General features: G+C 46.7%; 1 protein-coding gene across 1 annotated transcript in view; it reads left to right on the forward strand.

Annotated features, from left to right (window-relative positions):
- The first annotated feature begins 9,660 nt into the window (after positions 1 to 9,660).
- Positions 9,661 to 14,705, forward strand: part of LOC144602773 (zinc-binding protein A33-like) — a 29,835-nt gene continuing 24,790 nt past the window's right edge. The window contains exon 1 of the mRNA XM_078415907.1: positions 9,661 to 10,074. Coding sequence (XP_078272033.1) covers positions 9,661 to 10,074 — 414 coding nt within the window. The remainder of the gene's footprint in view (positions 10,075 to 14,705) is intronic.

The raw sequence follows: 14,705 nt of genomic DNA on the forward strand, positions 1-14,705 counted from the left end.
CTTTTTCACCCAGAGAGTTGTGAATTTAGGAATTCTCTGCCACAGAAGGCAGTGGAGGCCAAATCACTGGATGGATTGAAGAGAGAGTTAGATAGAGCTCTATTGGCTAGTGGAATCAAGGGATATGGGTTACTGATTGTGGATGATCAGCCATGATCACAATGAATGGTGGTGCTGGCTCGAAGGGCAGAATGGCCTCCTCCTGCACCTATTTTCTATGTTTCTATGTTTCTATGAATCATGTGCTGGAATTCACAAGAGGGACTGATTGTTTGATTACTGATTAAATGGCACAGGTAGTGGCAAGCGGTTGCTATAAGTGAACGCATCATGCATCTCTTCCGTGGAAACAATAGATTGTTTCACTGTCTTCAGTGTTTAAACAGATTAATACTAGAGAGCGGAACTCGGAGTGATCTTTGATGGCACACACAGAGGAAGTGATGGGAGATCAACCTTGTAAATGTAAGGGCTAATATTACGAATGCAGCAATGTGGGTTTTATTGCAGAAGTGTAAAAGTTCCAGCTCGGATTATTCCTGGGGCATCCTGTTGTCAGCATGGAAGCGCGGTTTATGGCTGATCGTATCCTCTGATATCAGCAACTGGCCTCAAAGCTTTGAAGTGTTAAGAAGAACATCTTGCCACATGGACTGCCCTTTGTTCCCAAGAAAGAAGAGGTCACGATGGACACGACAGACACGGAAGTCCTGAAGCACACATAAAGGTTTATAGTGCATTGTAAACTTGCCATATAAGGCAGCGATGGAAAAATACTGGCACATGTATTTAGGGTATAAAATGTGTGTAAATGTAAGCTTTCGGAGAGAGAGGCTACACTAGCTGCCTGGGTGTTTCTAAATGCTTCGGTATCTAGACTCTCTCCCACCTGGGTGAGTAGAATAATGAGGTTAAACAAATTCGGTTGTCTGCCTGTTTTTTCTAATAGGCCACGGACTACAGTTGCTTGTATGAGACTGGGTAGAATGTTTCCATTATCAGGGTTCAGAACAGTCTTTCCATCAGCAAGAGTACAGTGTGATTCTCCTCTGCTTCATTGCAGACATTCAATGATTTTTAAACATTGTGATAATGCCTGCCTCAACTACCTCCTCTGGCAGCTCGCTCCATACACCCACCACCCTTTGTGTGAAAATGTTACCCCTCTGGTTCCCATTAAATCTTTCTCCCCTCACCTTAAACCTTTATCCTCTGGTTCCAGAGTCCCCTACTCTGGGCACAAGACTTTGTGCATCTTCCCAATCTATTCCTCTCATGATTTTGTGCACTTTGATAGGATTACCCCTCATCCTCCTGCACTCCAAGAAGAGAGTCCTAGCCTGCTCAACCTCTCCCTGTAGCTCAGGCCCTCGAGTCCTGGCAGCATCCTTGTAAATCTTCTCTGTTTCCTTCGTCTTGCTCCGACACATGGCAACTTACTTTCCCTGCACGAAAAAAGTTTCACCATCACTCGAGATACAATGGGGAGGGTGAGATTGGGGGAATAAAATAGGCTCATTAAAGGAAGCAGTTGGGAGGAGGTGTACATAGAACACAGAATAGTACAGCACAGGAACAGGCCCTTCGACCTACAATGTCTGTGTCGAACATGATGCCAGCATTAACTAATTTCATCTGCCTGCACATGATCCATAGCCCTCCATTCGACACATATCCATGTGCCTTGTTAAAAGCTTTTTTAAAAGTCTCATTAGTGCTGCCATCATAGAGTTTAGATAGCTGTGAAGGAAAATAACTGCAGATTCTGGTACAAATCGAAGGTATCACAAAATGCTGGAGTAACTCAACGGGTCAGGCAGCATCTCTGGAGAGAAGGAATGGGTGACTTTTTGGATCGAGACCCTTCTTCAGACTGATTTTAGATAGCTGTGTCTGCTGGCACATACATTGCTAGATTACCACATGGTATGCTGCTCTGGAACGGTAGATTGCAAGGGATCAAAGGAGAGATAGCTGAATGGATAGAAAATCAGCACCATGGGAGGAAGCAAAGGGTAATGGTGGAGGGTAGCTTCTCAAACTGGTGGCCTGTGACTAGTGGCGTGCCTCAGGGTTCGGCGCTGGGCCTGTTACTGTTTTAATTTTATATCAATGATTTGGTTGAGAACATACATGGCAAGAATATAAAGTTTGCTGACGATGCAAAAGTGGATGGTTTTGAAGATAGTAAAGATGGTTGTGAAAATTTGCAGCAGGATCTAGATCGATTGGACAGGTGGGCTGGAGAATGGTTGATGGAATTTAATACAGAGAAATGTGAGGTGTTGCATTTTGGTAAATCTAACATGGGCAGGACTTACAGTGAATGGTACGGCTCTGGGGAGTGTTGTAGAGCAGAGGGATCTAGGAATGCAGGTGCATGGTTCCTTGAAGGTCGAGTCGCAGGTCAACAAGGTGGTCAAAAAGGCTTTCGGTACATCGCCTTCATCAGTGAGAGCATTTGAGCACAGAAATTAGGAGGTCATGTTGCAGTTGTATAAGACGTTTGTGAGACCGCATTTAGAGTATAGTGTTCAGTTCTATGTTGTAGGAAAGATGTTGTCAAGCTGGAAAGGGTGCCCAGATGACTTACAAGGACATTGCCAGGACAGAGAGAATTCACGAGGATGTTCCCACAACTAGAGGGGTTGACCTGTAGGGAGAGGTTGAGTCGGCCGGTTTTCGGTTTGTGACCTAAAATTTGAAAATTCAATATTCATACCATTGGGTTGCATGATACCCAAACAGCATATGAGGTGCTGTTCCTCCAGTTTGTTTGTGGTCTCACTCTGACAATGAAGGAGGCCCAACACAGAAAGGTCAATAAGGGAATGTGAAGGGGAGTTAAAATTGTCAGTAACTAGGAGACCTAGCAGGTCATAGAGTCATAGAGTGATACAGCCTGGAAATAGGCCCATCTTGCCCACACCAGCCAACATGTCCCAGCTGCACTTGTCCCACCGGCCCACATTTGGCTCATATCCCTCCAAACCTGTGCTATCCATGTATCTGTCTAACTGTTTATTAAACGTTGGGACAGTCCCTGCCTCAATTACCTCCTCTGGCAATTCTGACAGGTTTTCAAATTACAAGTGGTGTTCGGTGAAACAGATGCCTCATCTACATTTGCTCTCGCTGATGCACAAGAGGCCACAGCGGGAACATCAGATGCAGTAGATGAAGTTAGAGGAGGTGCACATGAACCTCTCTCTAACCTGGAAGGGCTGTTGGAATCACTGGATATTACATCTCCTGCGGTTGCAGGGGAAAGTACCTGGAGAGGGGATGGTGTTGGTTGAAGAGGTAAGTGAACCAGGGATTTGTCTCTGAAGAAAACAGGAAGAGTTGGGGATGGGAAAATGTGTCTCGCGGTGGGGTCATGTTGAAGGAGACGGAAATATTGGAGCATAATGCACTGGATGAGATGTAAGGATCAGGAGAACTCTATCCTTTTTATATTGGAGCATACTGGACTGGATGAGATGTGAGGACCAGGGGAACTATCCTTTTTATATTGGAGCTTAATGCACTGGATGAGATGTGAAGATCAGGGGAAGTCTATCCTTTCTCTGGTCTGGGGGCAAGGGGGCAGTGAGACCAGAACTATGGGACACAGAGGAGAAGGGGGTGAGGGATCCATCTTTGACAGCGGGGGGGGGGGGGGGGGCACACTTACTAAAGGCAGAGGACATCTCGAATGGAAAAACTCTTCTCGGGAGCAGATGCGGCGAAGATGAAGAGATTGAGAGTAGGGGGTGGCATTTTTACAAAAGGTGGAGTAGGAAGAGGATGAGCAGTCCAGATAACTGTTGGAATCGGTGGGTTTAGAGTGCAGATCAGTTGATAGTCTGTCGCCTGTGATGGAGAAAAAGAGATCAAGAAAATAAAAATCTCTATTCCATTGAGAGTCGGAGGATGAGGGGAGATCTTATAGAGGTATACAAAATCATGAGAGGAGTAGATTGGGTAGATGCACAGAGTCTTTTACGCAGAGTAAGGGAATCGAGGACCAGAGGATATAGGTTCAAGGTGAAGGGGAAAAGATTTAAGAGGAATCCGAGGGGTAACATTTTCACACAGAGGCTTGTAGGTGTATGGAACAAGCTGCCAGAGGAGGTCGTTGAGAAACAGTTGGACAGGTACATGGATAGGACAAGTTTTGGAAGGTTATGGACCAAGCGCAGGCAAGTGGGACTAGGGTAGCTGGGACATTGTTGGCAGGTGTGGGCGAGTTGGGCTGAAGGGGCTGTTTCCACACTGTATCAATCTATGCCTCTATGAGAATGAGGTGTCAGACACTCAATAGTTCAATAGGTTGAATAGTGTTTTATTTGTCACTTGTGCAACTGCACAATGATATTACACATGCGGGCGCCACCATGTTTTGGCATCATTATTCAAAGTCCAAAGGCTGGTCGGTCCACCCGCTCGATGTACTGGAGCACTTGCACGAACCAACATCCCTCTCCTCTCCTGCACATCTCAGTGTCCCAGGAACGGCTCCTGCGGCCGACCATTAAGGTGCTGGAGGCAATACCCCGGGTATTTTTTTTCGTTTTTCATCTTCGCTTTAAACCAACATCTCTGTAGTTCCTTCCCACACATTCTGTTAGACTCTTTCACTGGCACTGCAACGCTGCCGGCCACGGAACTCGCTCAGTAGCGCCACTGTCGGCTGTGGCCGGTGGTGCAATACATTCAACTTCACCAGTCTGTCTCCCTGCGGGCAGAATCAAAAGCTGCCAGTAGCGAGTGAAACCCTCGCCACAAGTGAAGGCAACTTGAGGTGCGGATTTGTAACGGCTCGTACTGCAACTCGCCTCAACGCCCGACTCAGGTACGGCGCGACCCAACACATGTCGGGATATATCGAGGGTTCCGAAGCTGGAACTTGCAAGCTGTGAACATGTCGGGCACACAAGGCTTTACCTAAATACACGCGTTCCCATGAGGAGAGTCAGTCGCACTAGAAGTAATCAGTGCAGTGCACTAAATGCACACCCGAGCGGTTTGCAACTTCCAGCGAGAAAAGTTATTTTATTTGCAATGTTCGGGTGAGTTCATTCAACCCGCGATAATTTTTTTTCACGCTCGAAGATCGTTCTTTTGCGATCAAACTACATGTAAACATTGGGCGCCGGGCTAAAGTGAATCGAAGGCCTCTGTAACTTTTTAACGACCTTGCGTAAAATGGCGCTTTAAATAGTAACTCAGGCGCAGGCTGCAAAGCGGTGTCTGGACATGAAGCCTGGACTCGGACCGACACTCGGACAGGGATTTAAGTGTGCAAAATTCTCTGGCAGAAAGCGGGGATTCCCCTGTATAAGGGCTCATTATAACAAGCCTGGACGGATACAAAGGCGCTGAACTTTTCACATGTCCTTCATTGTTACTAATTGTGTTTGACATTGGATCGCTAAGTTTAGAGAGACCGTATGGAGACAGGCGGGCGGCATTTTTAAAGAGGCCAATTAACCCACAAACACCGCTCGTCTTTCCGATGTGGTCACGCGGTCGCAGAGAGAATGTGCAAACGCTACACATACAACACCCGAGGGCAGGCTCGAACCCGGGACCGTGACGCTGCGAGGCAGCAGCTCTATCAGCTGCACCACTGTGCTGCCCTAACGGAGCAAACCGTCTAAACGTGTCTTTTCTCTAAACATGTGACGACACTGTTCTGTTTCATGCTCTTGCATGTTACGCTGATGTATCAGACTGCCGAGGATAGACACAAAGAGCTGGAGTAACTCAGCAGGTCAGGCAGCATCTCTGGAGAGAAGGAATGGGTGATATTTCGGATCGAGACCCTTCTTCAAACTGTCGAGTTTAAAATTAACTTTCCTTGTCAACGTTGTCGTTCACCCAAACGCATTCTGCACGTCCCTTCCGCATTCTATCTCCGCGATATGAAACATGACTGCGTTCAAGGTTTTTTAGTTCAGTGGAACATTTTCACTACCCCTCCCCCCTCCCCCCTCCCACATTCCAAAGACGTGCAGGGTTGTAGGTTAATTGGCTTCTGTAAATCGTCCCTAGAGTGTGGGATAGAACTAGTATATGGATGATTGCTGGCCAGCATGGACTCCGTGGGCCACAGGGCTTGTTTCATGCTGTATCAATAAACTAGAAATTGACAAGGTTAATGGCAGGATTTGAAGGCCTGAGCTATAGGGAGAGATGAGTTAGGCTAGGACGTTATTCCTTGCAGTGCAGGGGGCTGAGGGGTAATGCTTAAAATAATAAGGGGAATAGAAATGGTAAATATACATTTTTTTGTTTCCCTGGATAGGGAAATGAAGCAATAGGGACATCGGTGTAATGTGAGAGGGGATAAACAATAGCAGCCTGTGGGGCAATCGTTTTACACTGGGGGTGGAACGTTCCAGATGAAGTGGTTGAAGCGGGTACAAAAACAACATTTAGAAGGCATTTTGATCGGTGCATGGATAAAAAACATTTGTTTGGATATGGGTCAAATGCAAACAAATGGGTCTTGCTTAGATGAGGCATCTTATTGTGTTTGGATCAGTTGAGGCACATGGCTTGTTTCCATCAAAGACAGACACAAAATGCTGGAGTAACTCAGCGGGACAGCCAGCATCACTGGTTAGAAGGAATGGGTGATGTTTTGGGCCCTGAAGAAGGGTCTCAACCCAAAATGTCACCCATTCATTCTATCCAGAAATGGGCCTGTCCCGCTGAGTTACCCCAGCATTTTGTGTCTATCTTTGGTGTAAACCAGCATCTGCAATTCCTTCCAACATGTGGCGTGTTTCCATGCCATATGATTCTGACTCTCTGATGATCAATTTTAAATTGATTGTAACTAAATGCAGTGGAAATTAATTTACTTGAAATTTGTGGGAATAGAGTATATCATGCCACAGAGAAAACTTGAAGCTTGAATTTTGTGGGAAATGGTTTTTTGTTCAAAGTTTTGAACAGGTTCATGGATCGGACGAGTGACTGAAATGTCCGTGAGCAAAATGTTTAGGATCAGCGACCACTGTTCTATGAGTATTAAAGTCGTGATGGAAAAAGACAGGGCAGCCCCACATGCTAAAATTCTGAATTGAAGCAAAGCCAACTTTAATGGTATTAGACAGGAACTTACTGGAGCAAGTTCTAGAGCAGATGGATCTAGGAGTGCAAGTACAATGCTGGGTGGCACTGTGAGCTGCGAGGAGCATGCTATGAGGCTGCAGGGTGACTTGGATAGGTTGGGTGAGTGGGTAGATACATGGCAGATGTAGTGCAATGTGGATAAATGTGAGGTTATCCACTTTGGTGGCAAGAACAGGAAGGCAGATTATTATCTGATTGGTATCAAATTAGGAAAAGGGGAGGTGCAACGAGACCTGGATGTCCTTGTACATCAGTCACTGAAAGTAAGCATGCAGGTACAGCACGCAGTGAAAAACACTAATGGCATGTTGGCCTTCATTGCAAGATGATTTGAGTTTAGGAGCAAGGAGGTCCTACAGCAGTTGTACAGGGCCCTGGTGAGATCACTCCTGGAGTATTGTGTGCAATTTAGGTCTTTTGAGGAAGGAGCCATTGGTATTGAGGGAGTACAGCGTAGGTTCACCAGGTTAATTCCTGGGTTTGGCTGGACTGACAAATGATGAAAGAATGGATCGATTGGGCTTGTATTCCCTGGAATTTAGAAGGATGAGAGGGGATCTTATAGAAACATATAAAATTCTTAAGGGATTCGACAGGCCAGATGCAGGAAAAGTGTTCCCGATGTTGGGGGAGTCCAGAACCAGGGGTCATATTTCAAGAATAAGGGGTAGGCCATTTAGGACTGTGATGAAAATCTTTTTCACCCAGAGAGTTGTGAATCTTTTGAAATCTCTGCCACAGAAGGCAGTGGAGGTAAATTCACTGGATGTTTTGAAGAGATAGTAAGATTTAGGTCTTTGGGCTAACGGAATCAAGGGATATGGGAAAAAAGCAGGAACGGGGTACTGATTTTGGATGATCAGCCAAGATCATATTAATTGGCAGTGATGGCTCGAAGGGCCGAATGGCCTATTCCTGCACCTATCTTCTATGTTTCTATGTTCACATAGTTCCCTGTAGTATGTCAGAACAACGGTCCCAACCCGAAACGTCACCTATCCGTATTCTCCAAAGGTGCTGATAAAAAAGAATCACAGAATTAGTTATTTCCAAAGATGGGCACAAACTGCTGGAGTAACACCGGGGGGTCAGGCAGCATCCTAGGAGAATGTGGATAGGTGATGTTTTTAGTCAGAACCCTTCTTCCGACTGACTGATTGTGGGAGTTGGGAAAGAAAGCTGGAAAAGAGGAGAGGCAGGACACAGCATGTGTTCATCTATTACCAGCCATTGGGTTTTGACACAAAGCTTCTCCTGTGCACATTCTACTGGGATGCTGCCTGACCCGCTGAGTTACTCCAGCACTTTGTGTCTATCTCCCAGAGAGTTACTCTGATTACTCCAACATTTTCTGTGTTGACAATAGGATGTTTGCATACACAAAGATCGTACAAAGACCAATGTTGTAAATGGCCAGGGTACATGTTACAAGCAATTTCTCTGTAGCTGTAATACAATATTCTGCACTATGCCCAATTTTCTCTTCACAATACCTATTGAACGTGTATGGCTTGCATATGTTTTTACTGGATACAGTTTTTCTATATATGTGTCGATACAGATCATTATCTTATACACCTCTGTTAGATAACCCCTCATCCTCCTGCGCTGCAGGAATAAAGTCCTAGCCCGCCCATCCTCTCCCTGTAGATTAGGTCCTGGGGCCCTTGGATACAGAGATACATAGATCATCCTATATAGGTAAAGAAGCCTGTTTTTCAGCTGCGTGTACAAAGTGAGTTCTGTGTGAAAGTTTTTAGTTGAATGACCAGTTCAGTCTTCAGTCTTTCAGTTATAATTAGTTAGCTTTTCGTTGTATTAGCTATGATATATTCAGTTTTTAGTTAAGGTCTGCAGATCCTTTAATGCTTTGCTCTGATACCAATTAACCATTTTGCCTGAATAACATTTTTTAAACGCTGAAACTGGACTCAAGAAATCATTCTGAATTCAGTGATCGTACACTGGGATTTATGATCTTGTGTTGGAAGTGAAAGATGGTGCCTCTGACAAGGCAGGAGCACTCCTTGGACTTTAGACTTTAGAGATACAGAGTGAAGACAGGCCCTTTGGCCCACCGAGTCCATGCCGACCGGTGATACACCCCGTACACTATCACTATCCTACCCACCAGGGCCAATTTACAATAAAGCCAATTAACCTACAAACCTGCATCTCTCTGGAATGTGAGAGGAAACCGGAGCACCCAGAGAAAACCCACGTGGTCACATAGGGAGCGTACAAACTCCACATAGACTGCACACGTAGGATGGAACTCGGTTCTCTTGTGCTGTAAGGCAGCAACTCTACCGCTGCGTCACTGTGTCGCCACTCCCTTCGTGCTGGAGCTTTGGCCTAAGTTGAAAGCTCTGATCTCCAGAGGAACATCCGTACTGGGAGCCTATAGGACGTGTACACCACAGGTTCCACCTGATCAACCATGAAACAGCACAGGAAGACACTACATTTATATGTTTGTGTTTTACTCCACAGATTTTGACGGAGGTTACTGAGAAGGCTGGACCTTGGATAATGGCCTCCCTACCACCCCTTGGTCGACTCTACAGTGAGGTGACCTGCTCCATCTGCCTGGATTTCTTCCAGGAGCCGGTGGCCCTGGAGTGCGACCACAACTTCTGCCGACTGTGCATCTCGCGGAGCTGGGAGAAGGGCGATGCCTTCTACTCCTGCCCCGAGTGCAGGGAGGTGTTCAAGGACAAGAGGTTGAAGCCCAACCGCAAGCTGGCCAACATTGTGGAGGGCGTGAAGGAGCTGAAGCTGGAGCCCCGCCAGGGACAGCCGGCCTTCTACTGCCAGCGGCACCAGGAGAGACACAAGCTCTTCTGCCTGGAGTGCCAGGGTGCCATCTGCATCGTCTGCTCTTGCTCCAGTGAGCACCAAGGCCACGTCATCATCCCCATCGAGGAGGCTTCCGTCCTCTACAAAGTAAGTGTCTTCAAAGAGTCATACAACATGGGGACAGGCCCTTTGGCCCCACATCTGAAGAAGGGTCTCGATCTGAAACGTCACCCGTTCCTTCTCTCCAGAGATGCTGCCTGTCCCGCTGAGTTACTACAGTTTTTTGTGTCTACCTTTTGTCCAACGTATCCATGCCAATCTGGATATCCCATCTGAGCCAGTCCCATTTGCCCGTGTTTTGTATCCCTCAAACCTTTTTCTATCCACGTACTTGTCCAACTGTCTTTCAAATTGAGTTTTCGGTTTAGGTTTATTATTCTCACATGTGCCTAACATTGTTTTGCATGCAGACACAAAATGCTGGAGTAACTCAGTGGAACAGGCATCGGGTCCACCACGATGTAGAGCTCTTCTTCTGTTGCCTCCGCATTCATGCCTTTGTTCTGTGGGAAGGAATCCTCACCACCCAGTGATGACCCCTTCTCCCGTCTCCACCAGACCCCTCCTCTTGGACTCCCCCCGGATGGCCATCTACCTTCTTTAGACATTTTCATTTCCAAGACTCCACAACCGCATCAAACTTTCCGCTCCCCTTACTAACTCTACCCTCTCCCTCCCTGAACGTACAGTCCTCCGCTCACTCTGCAGCAACCCGACTTGATAATTAAACCCACTGACCTCCACCGGGCTGAGGCCAGACGACAACTCTCAGACATCTCCTCCTACTTAACCTTGGACCATGATCCCACAGACGAGCACCAGACCTTAATATCACACACCATTTCTGATGTCATTACCTCCGGCTCTCTGCCCTCTAAAGCCTCCAACCTTATCGTTCCCCAGTCCCGCACGGCTCGATTTTATCTTCTCCCCAAAATCCACAAACAGAACCGCCCTGGCAGACCCATTGTTTCTGCTAATAAAAAGTCTGAAGAAGGGTCTCGACCCGAAACGTCACCCATTCCTTCTCTCCAGAGATGCTGCCTGACCCGCTGAGTTACCCCAGCATTTTGTGCCAATCTTCGATTTGAACCAGCATCTGCAGTTCTTTCCTACACATTGTTTTGCATGCTGTCCAATCACATTCGGATTTACTTTAGATGTTAGAGATATAGCACAGAAACAGACCCTTCGGCCCACTAAATCTGTGCCATCCAGTGATCACCCCTACACTAACGCTATCCTACATACCAAGGATCATTTTATAAATTACTAAAGCCAATTACCCAACTCACCTGTACATCTTTGGAGTGTGGGGGGAAACTCATGCAGTCAGAGGGAGAATGTACAAATTGTGTACCGACATCACCTGTAATCAAGATCGAACCTGGGTCTCTGGGGCTGTAAAGCAGAAACCCTATCTGCACCACTGTGCTGTCTGCATAATACTACACATAAACACAATCAAGTCAAACCCGTGTATAATATGTAGAGCGAAGGGAAAGATACAGAGAGCAGGGTATAGTTTTCCTCATTGTAGAGCAACAGTTTCAGAGACAATGTCCAAGGTCTGCAATCAGGTTGAACAAAATCAAACTGTACCCTCGCTTACGGAAGGACCATTGAGAAGCCTGATACCAGATGGGAATAAGCGTTTCAGAGTCTGGTAGAGAGTACTTTCAAGCTTCTGGATCTTTGACCCAACGGGGAGAGGCAGGAAAGAGGGGCGTGCAAAATACTTTAATATCTTGACTGCTTTCCCGAGGCAGCGTGACATGCAGATGGAGTCAGTAGTGGGGAGCCTGGTCTCAAAATTCTTTAGCAAATGGGTGATGAATCTGTGGAATATATTGCCGCAGACAGCTGTGGATGCCGTCATTGGGTATTTTTAAAGCAGAGATTGGTCGATTCATGATTGGTAAGTGTGTCAAAGGTTACAGGCAGGAAAATGAGGTTGAGAGGGAAAGATAGATTGAATGGTGGAGTAGACTTGATGGGTTCAACAACCTAATTCTGCTCCCTTGCCTTATGGTCTGTGTGATGGACCGGGCTACTTTTGCACAACTCTTTGCAATTACTTGCAGTCATGGGCAGAGCTCTTCCCAAACCAAGCTGTGATGCAACCCAACAGCATGATTTCTTTAGGGAATGAGGGTTCCCCTCTTCCATTATAGATGAGGCTCTCACTCTGGTATCCTCGATATCCTGCAGCTGCGATCTTGCTGCCCCTCCCCCCATTCGTAGCAAGGACAGTGTCCCCCTTGTCCTCACCTTCCACCCCATCAACCGTCCCATACAGCATATAATCCTCCCACATTTTCGCCACCTCCAACGGGATCCCACTATTGGCCACATCTTCCCTTTCTGCTTTTCGCAGAGATCGTTCCCTCTGCAACTCCCTGGTCAACTGGTCCCTTCCCACCCAAACCAGCCCCTCCCCTGGTACTTTCCCCAGCAACCGCAGGAGATGCAATACCTGTCCATTTACCTCCCCTCTCGACTCCGTCCAAGGACCCCAACAGTCATCAGGTGAGGCAGAGGTTCACTTGCACCTCCTCCAACCACATACTGTATCCGCAATTCCAGGTGTCAACTTCTGTATTTCGGCGAGACCAAGAGCAGGTTCGGCAATCGTTTTGCTGAACACCTCCGCTCAGTCCGCCTAAACCTACCTGATTTCCCGGTGGCTCAGCACTTTAACTTCCCCCTCCCATTCTCCATCTCACTTTGGGCCTCCTCCATTGTCAGAGTGAGGCCCAGCGCAAATTGGAGGAACAGCGCCTCATATTTCACTTGGGTAGCTTACACCCCAGCAGTTTGAACATTGATTTCTCTAACTTCAAGTTACCCTTGCTTTCCGTCTCTCCCCAACCCCTCCGCCGTCCCAGTTCACCCATCAGTCTTACTGTCTCCGACTACATTTTATCTCTGTACCGCCCACTCCTCTGACATCAGGTTGAAGAAGGGACTCGATCCGAAACGTCACCCATTCCTTCTCTCCAGAGATGCTGCTTGTCCCGCTGAGTTACTCCAGCATTTTGTGTCTACCTTCAGTATGATTTCTGTGTCCCTGCCTCAACTCCCTCCTCTGACAGCTTGTCCATATACCCACCACTCAGTGAGTGATTCGGGTTCCTATTAAAATTTTCCCCTCTCACCTTAAACCTGTGTCTTCTGGTTCTTGATTCCCCTAATCTGGATGAAGTACTCTATGCATCCAAACTATCTATTCCATGATAGGGTTGTGCAGGGGGTGGTGACGGGGTGATTGTGGGGGTGGGGGGTGAGGGGGAGGGGTGTATGGGCATTCATGCAGTACAGAAACAGGCCCCTTGCCTCAATTCATCCATGCTGTCCAACATGTCCCATCCAAACTAGTCCAATTTGCCTGTATTGGGTAATGTCCAGCTGAACCTTTCCTATCCATGTACCTGCCCAAGTGTCCTTTAAATGTTGTTATTGTACCTGCCTTAACTACCTCCTCTGGCCATTTATTCCATACACCCACCACCCTCAGAGTGAAAAATGTTGCCCTTCATGTTCTTATTAATTATTTTCCCTCTTCATCTTAAACCTATGATCTCTGGTTCTTAATTCCCCAATCGTGGGTAAAAGTCTCTGTGATTTCTTCCTATCAATTTCTCATGAATTTAAACACTTTTGTAAGATCACTCACAACCTCAGCTTCCTGCGCTCTGGAAAATAAAGTGCCTGTGTGCCCAATATTTCCCTATAGCTCAGGCCCTCACATCCTGGCAACCTCCTCGTAAATCTTCTCTGCCCTCTTTCCAGGTTATTAACATCCTTCCTAAGCAGTGGTATCACAAAATGCTGGAGTAACTCAGCGGGTCAGGCAGCATCTCTGGAGAGAAGAGAATGGGTGACGTATCGTGTCGAGAACCTCTGTGATTCATCCTTCCTAAGCAGGGTGCTCAAAAGTAAACACAATCCTCCAAATGGGACCTCGCCAACTGTAACCGAACATCCCAACTTCTATACTCAGTACCCTGACTGAAGAAAGGTTAATATACCGAAAGCCTTCTTTACCACACTATCTACCTGTGTCGTCACTTTCAGGGAACTGTGCACCTGTATCCCTAGATCCCTCTGCTGTACAACACTTCCAGAATCCTGCCATTCAATGTGAAGGTCCAGCCCTGGTTTGCCTTCTGAAAATGCAACATCTCACACGAACATTGACCTCCATTATTCATTCTTCAGCCCACGTGCCCAGCTGATCAAGATCCTGCTGTAATTTGTGACAACTCTCTTCACTGTCCACTATACTACCTACTATAATGTCAGCTACAAACTTACTAATCTTGTCTTGGATATTCTCATCCAAATTGTTTTTGCTTTAGTTTTTAATTATTTTAGTTTAGCTTTAGTTTTGAGAGATACAGCACGGAAACAGGCCCTTTAGTTCACCGAGTCTGCGCCGACCAGCGATCCCCGCACATTAACACAAGCCTACACACACGAGGGACAATTTACACTCACACCAAGTATACAAACCCAAGCCAATTAACCTGTACGTCTTTGGAGTGTGGGAGGAAACCGAAGATCTCGGAGAAAACCCTTGTGGTGATGGGGAGAATGTACAAACTCCGTACAAACTGCACACGTAGTCGGGTCTCCGTAACTGCAAGCATTGTAGGGCAGCAACTCTACCGATGTGCCACTGTGTGGCCAATTGTTTTAATATAAACCACAAACAG

This window comes from Rhinoraja longicauda, chromosome 19 (assembly GCF_053455715.1).
Source record: "Rhinoraja longicauda isolate Sanriku21f chromosome 19, sRhiLon1.1, whole genome shotgun sequence".
Lineage (NCBI taxonomy): Eukaryota > Metazoa > Chordata > Chondrichthyes > Rajiformes > Arhynchobatidae > Rhinoraja > Rhinoraja longicauda.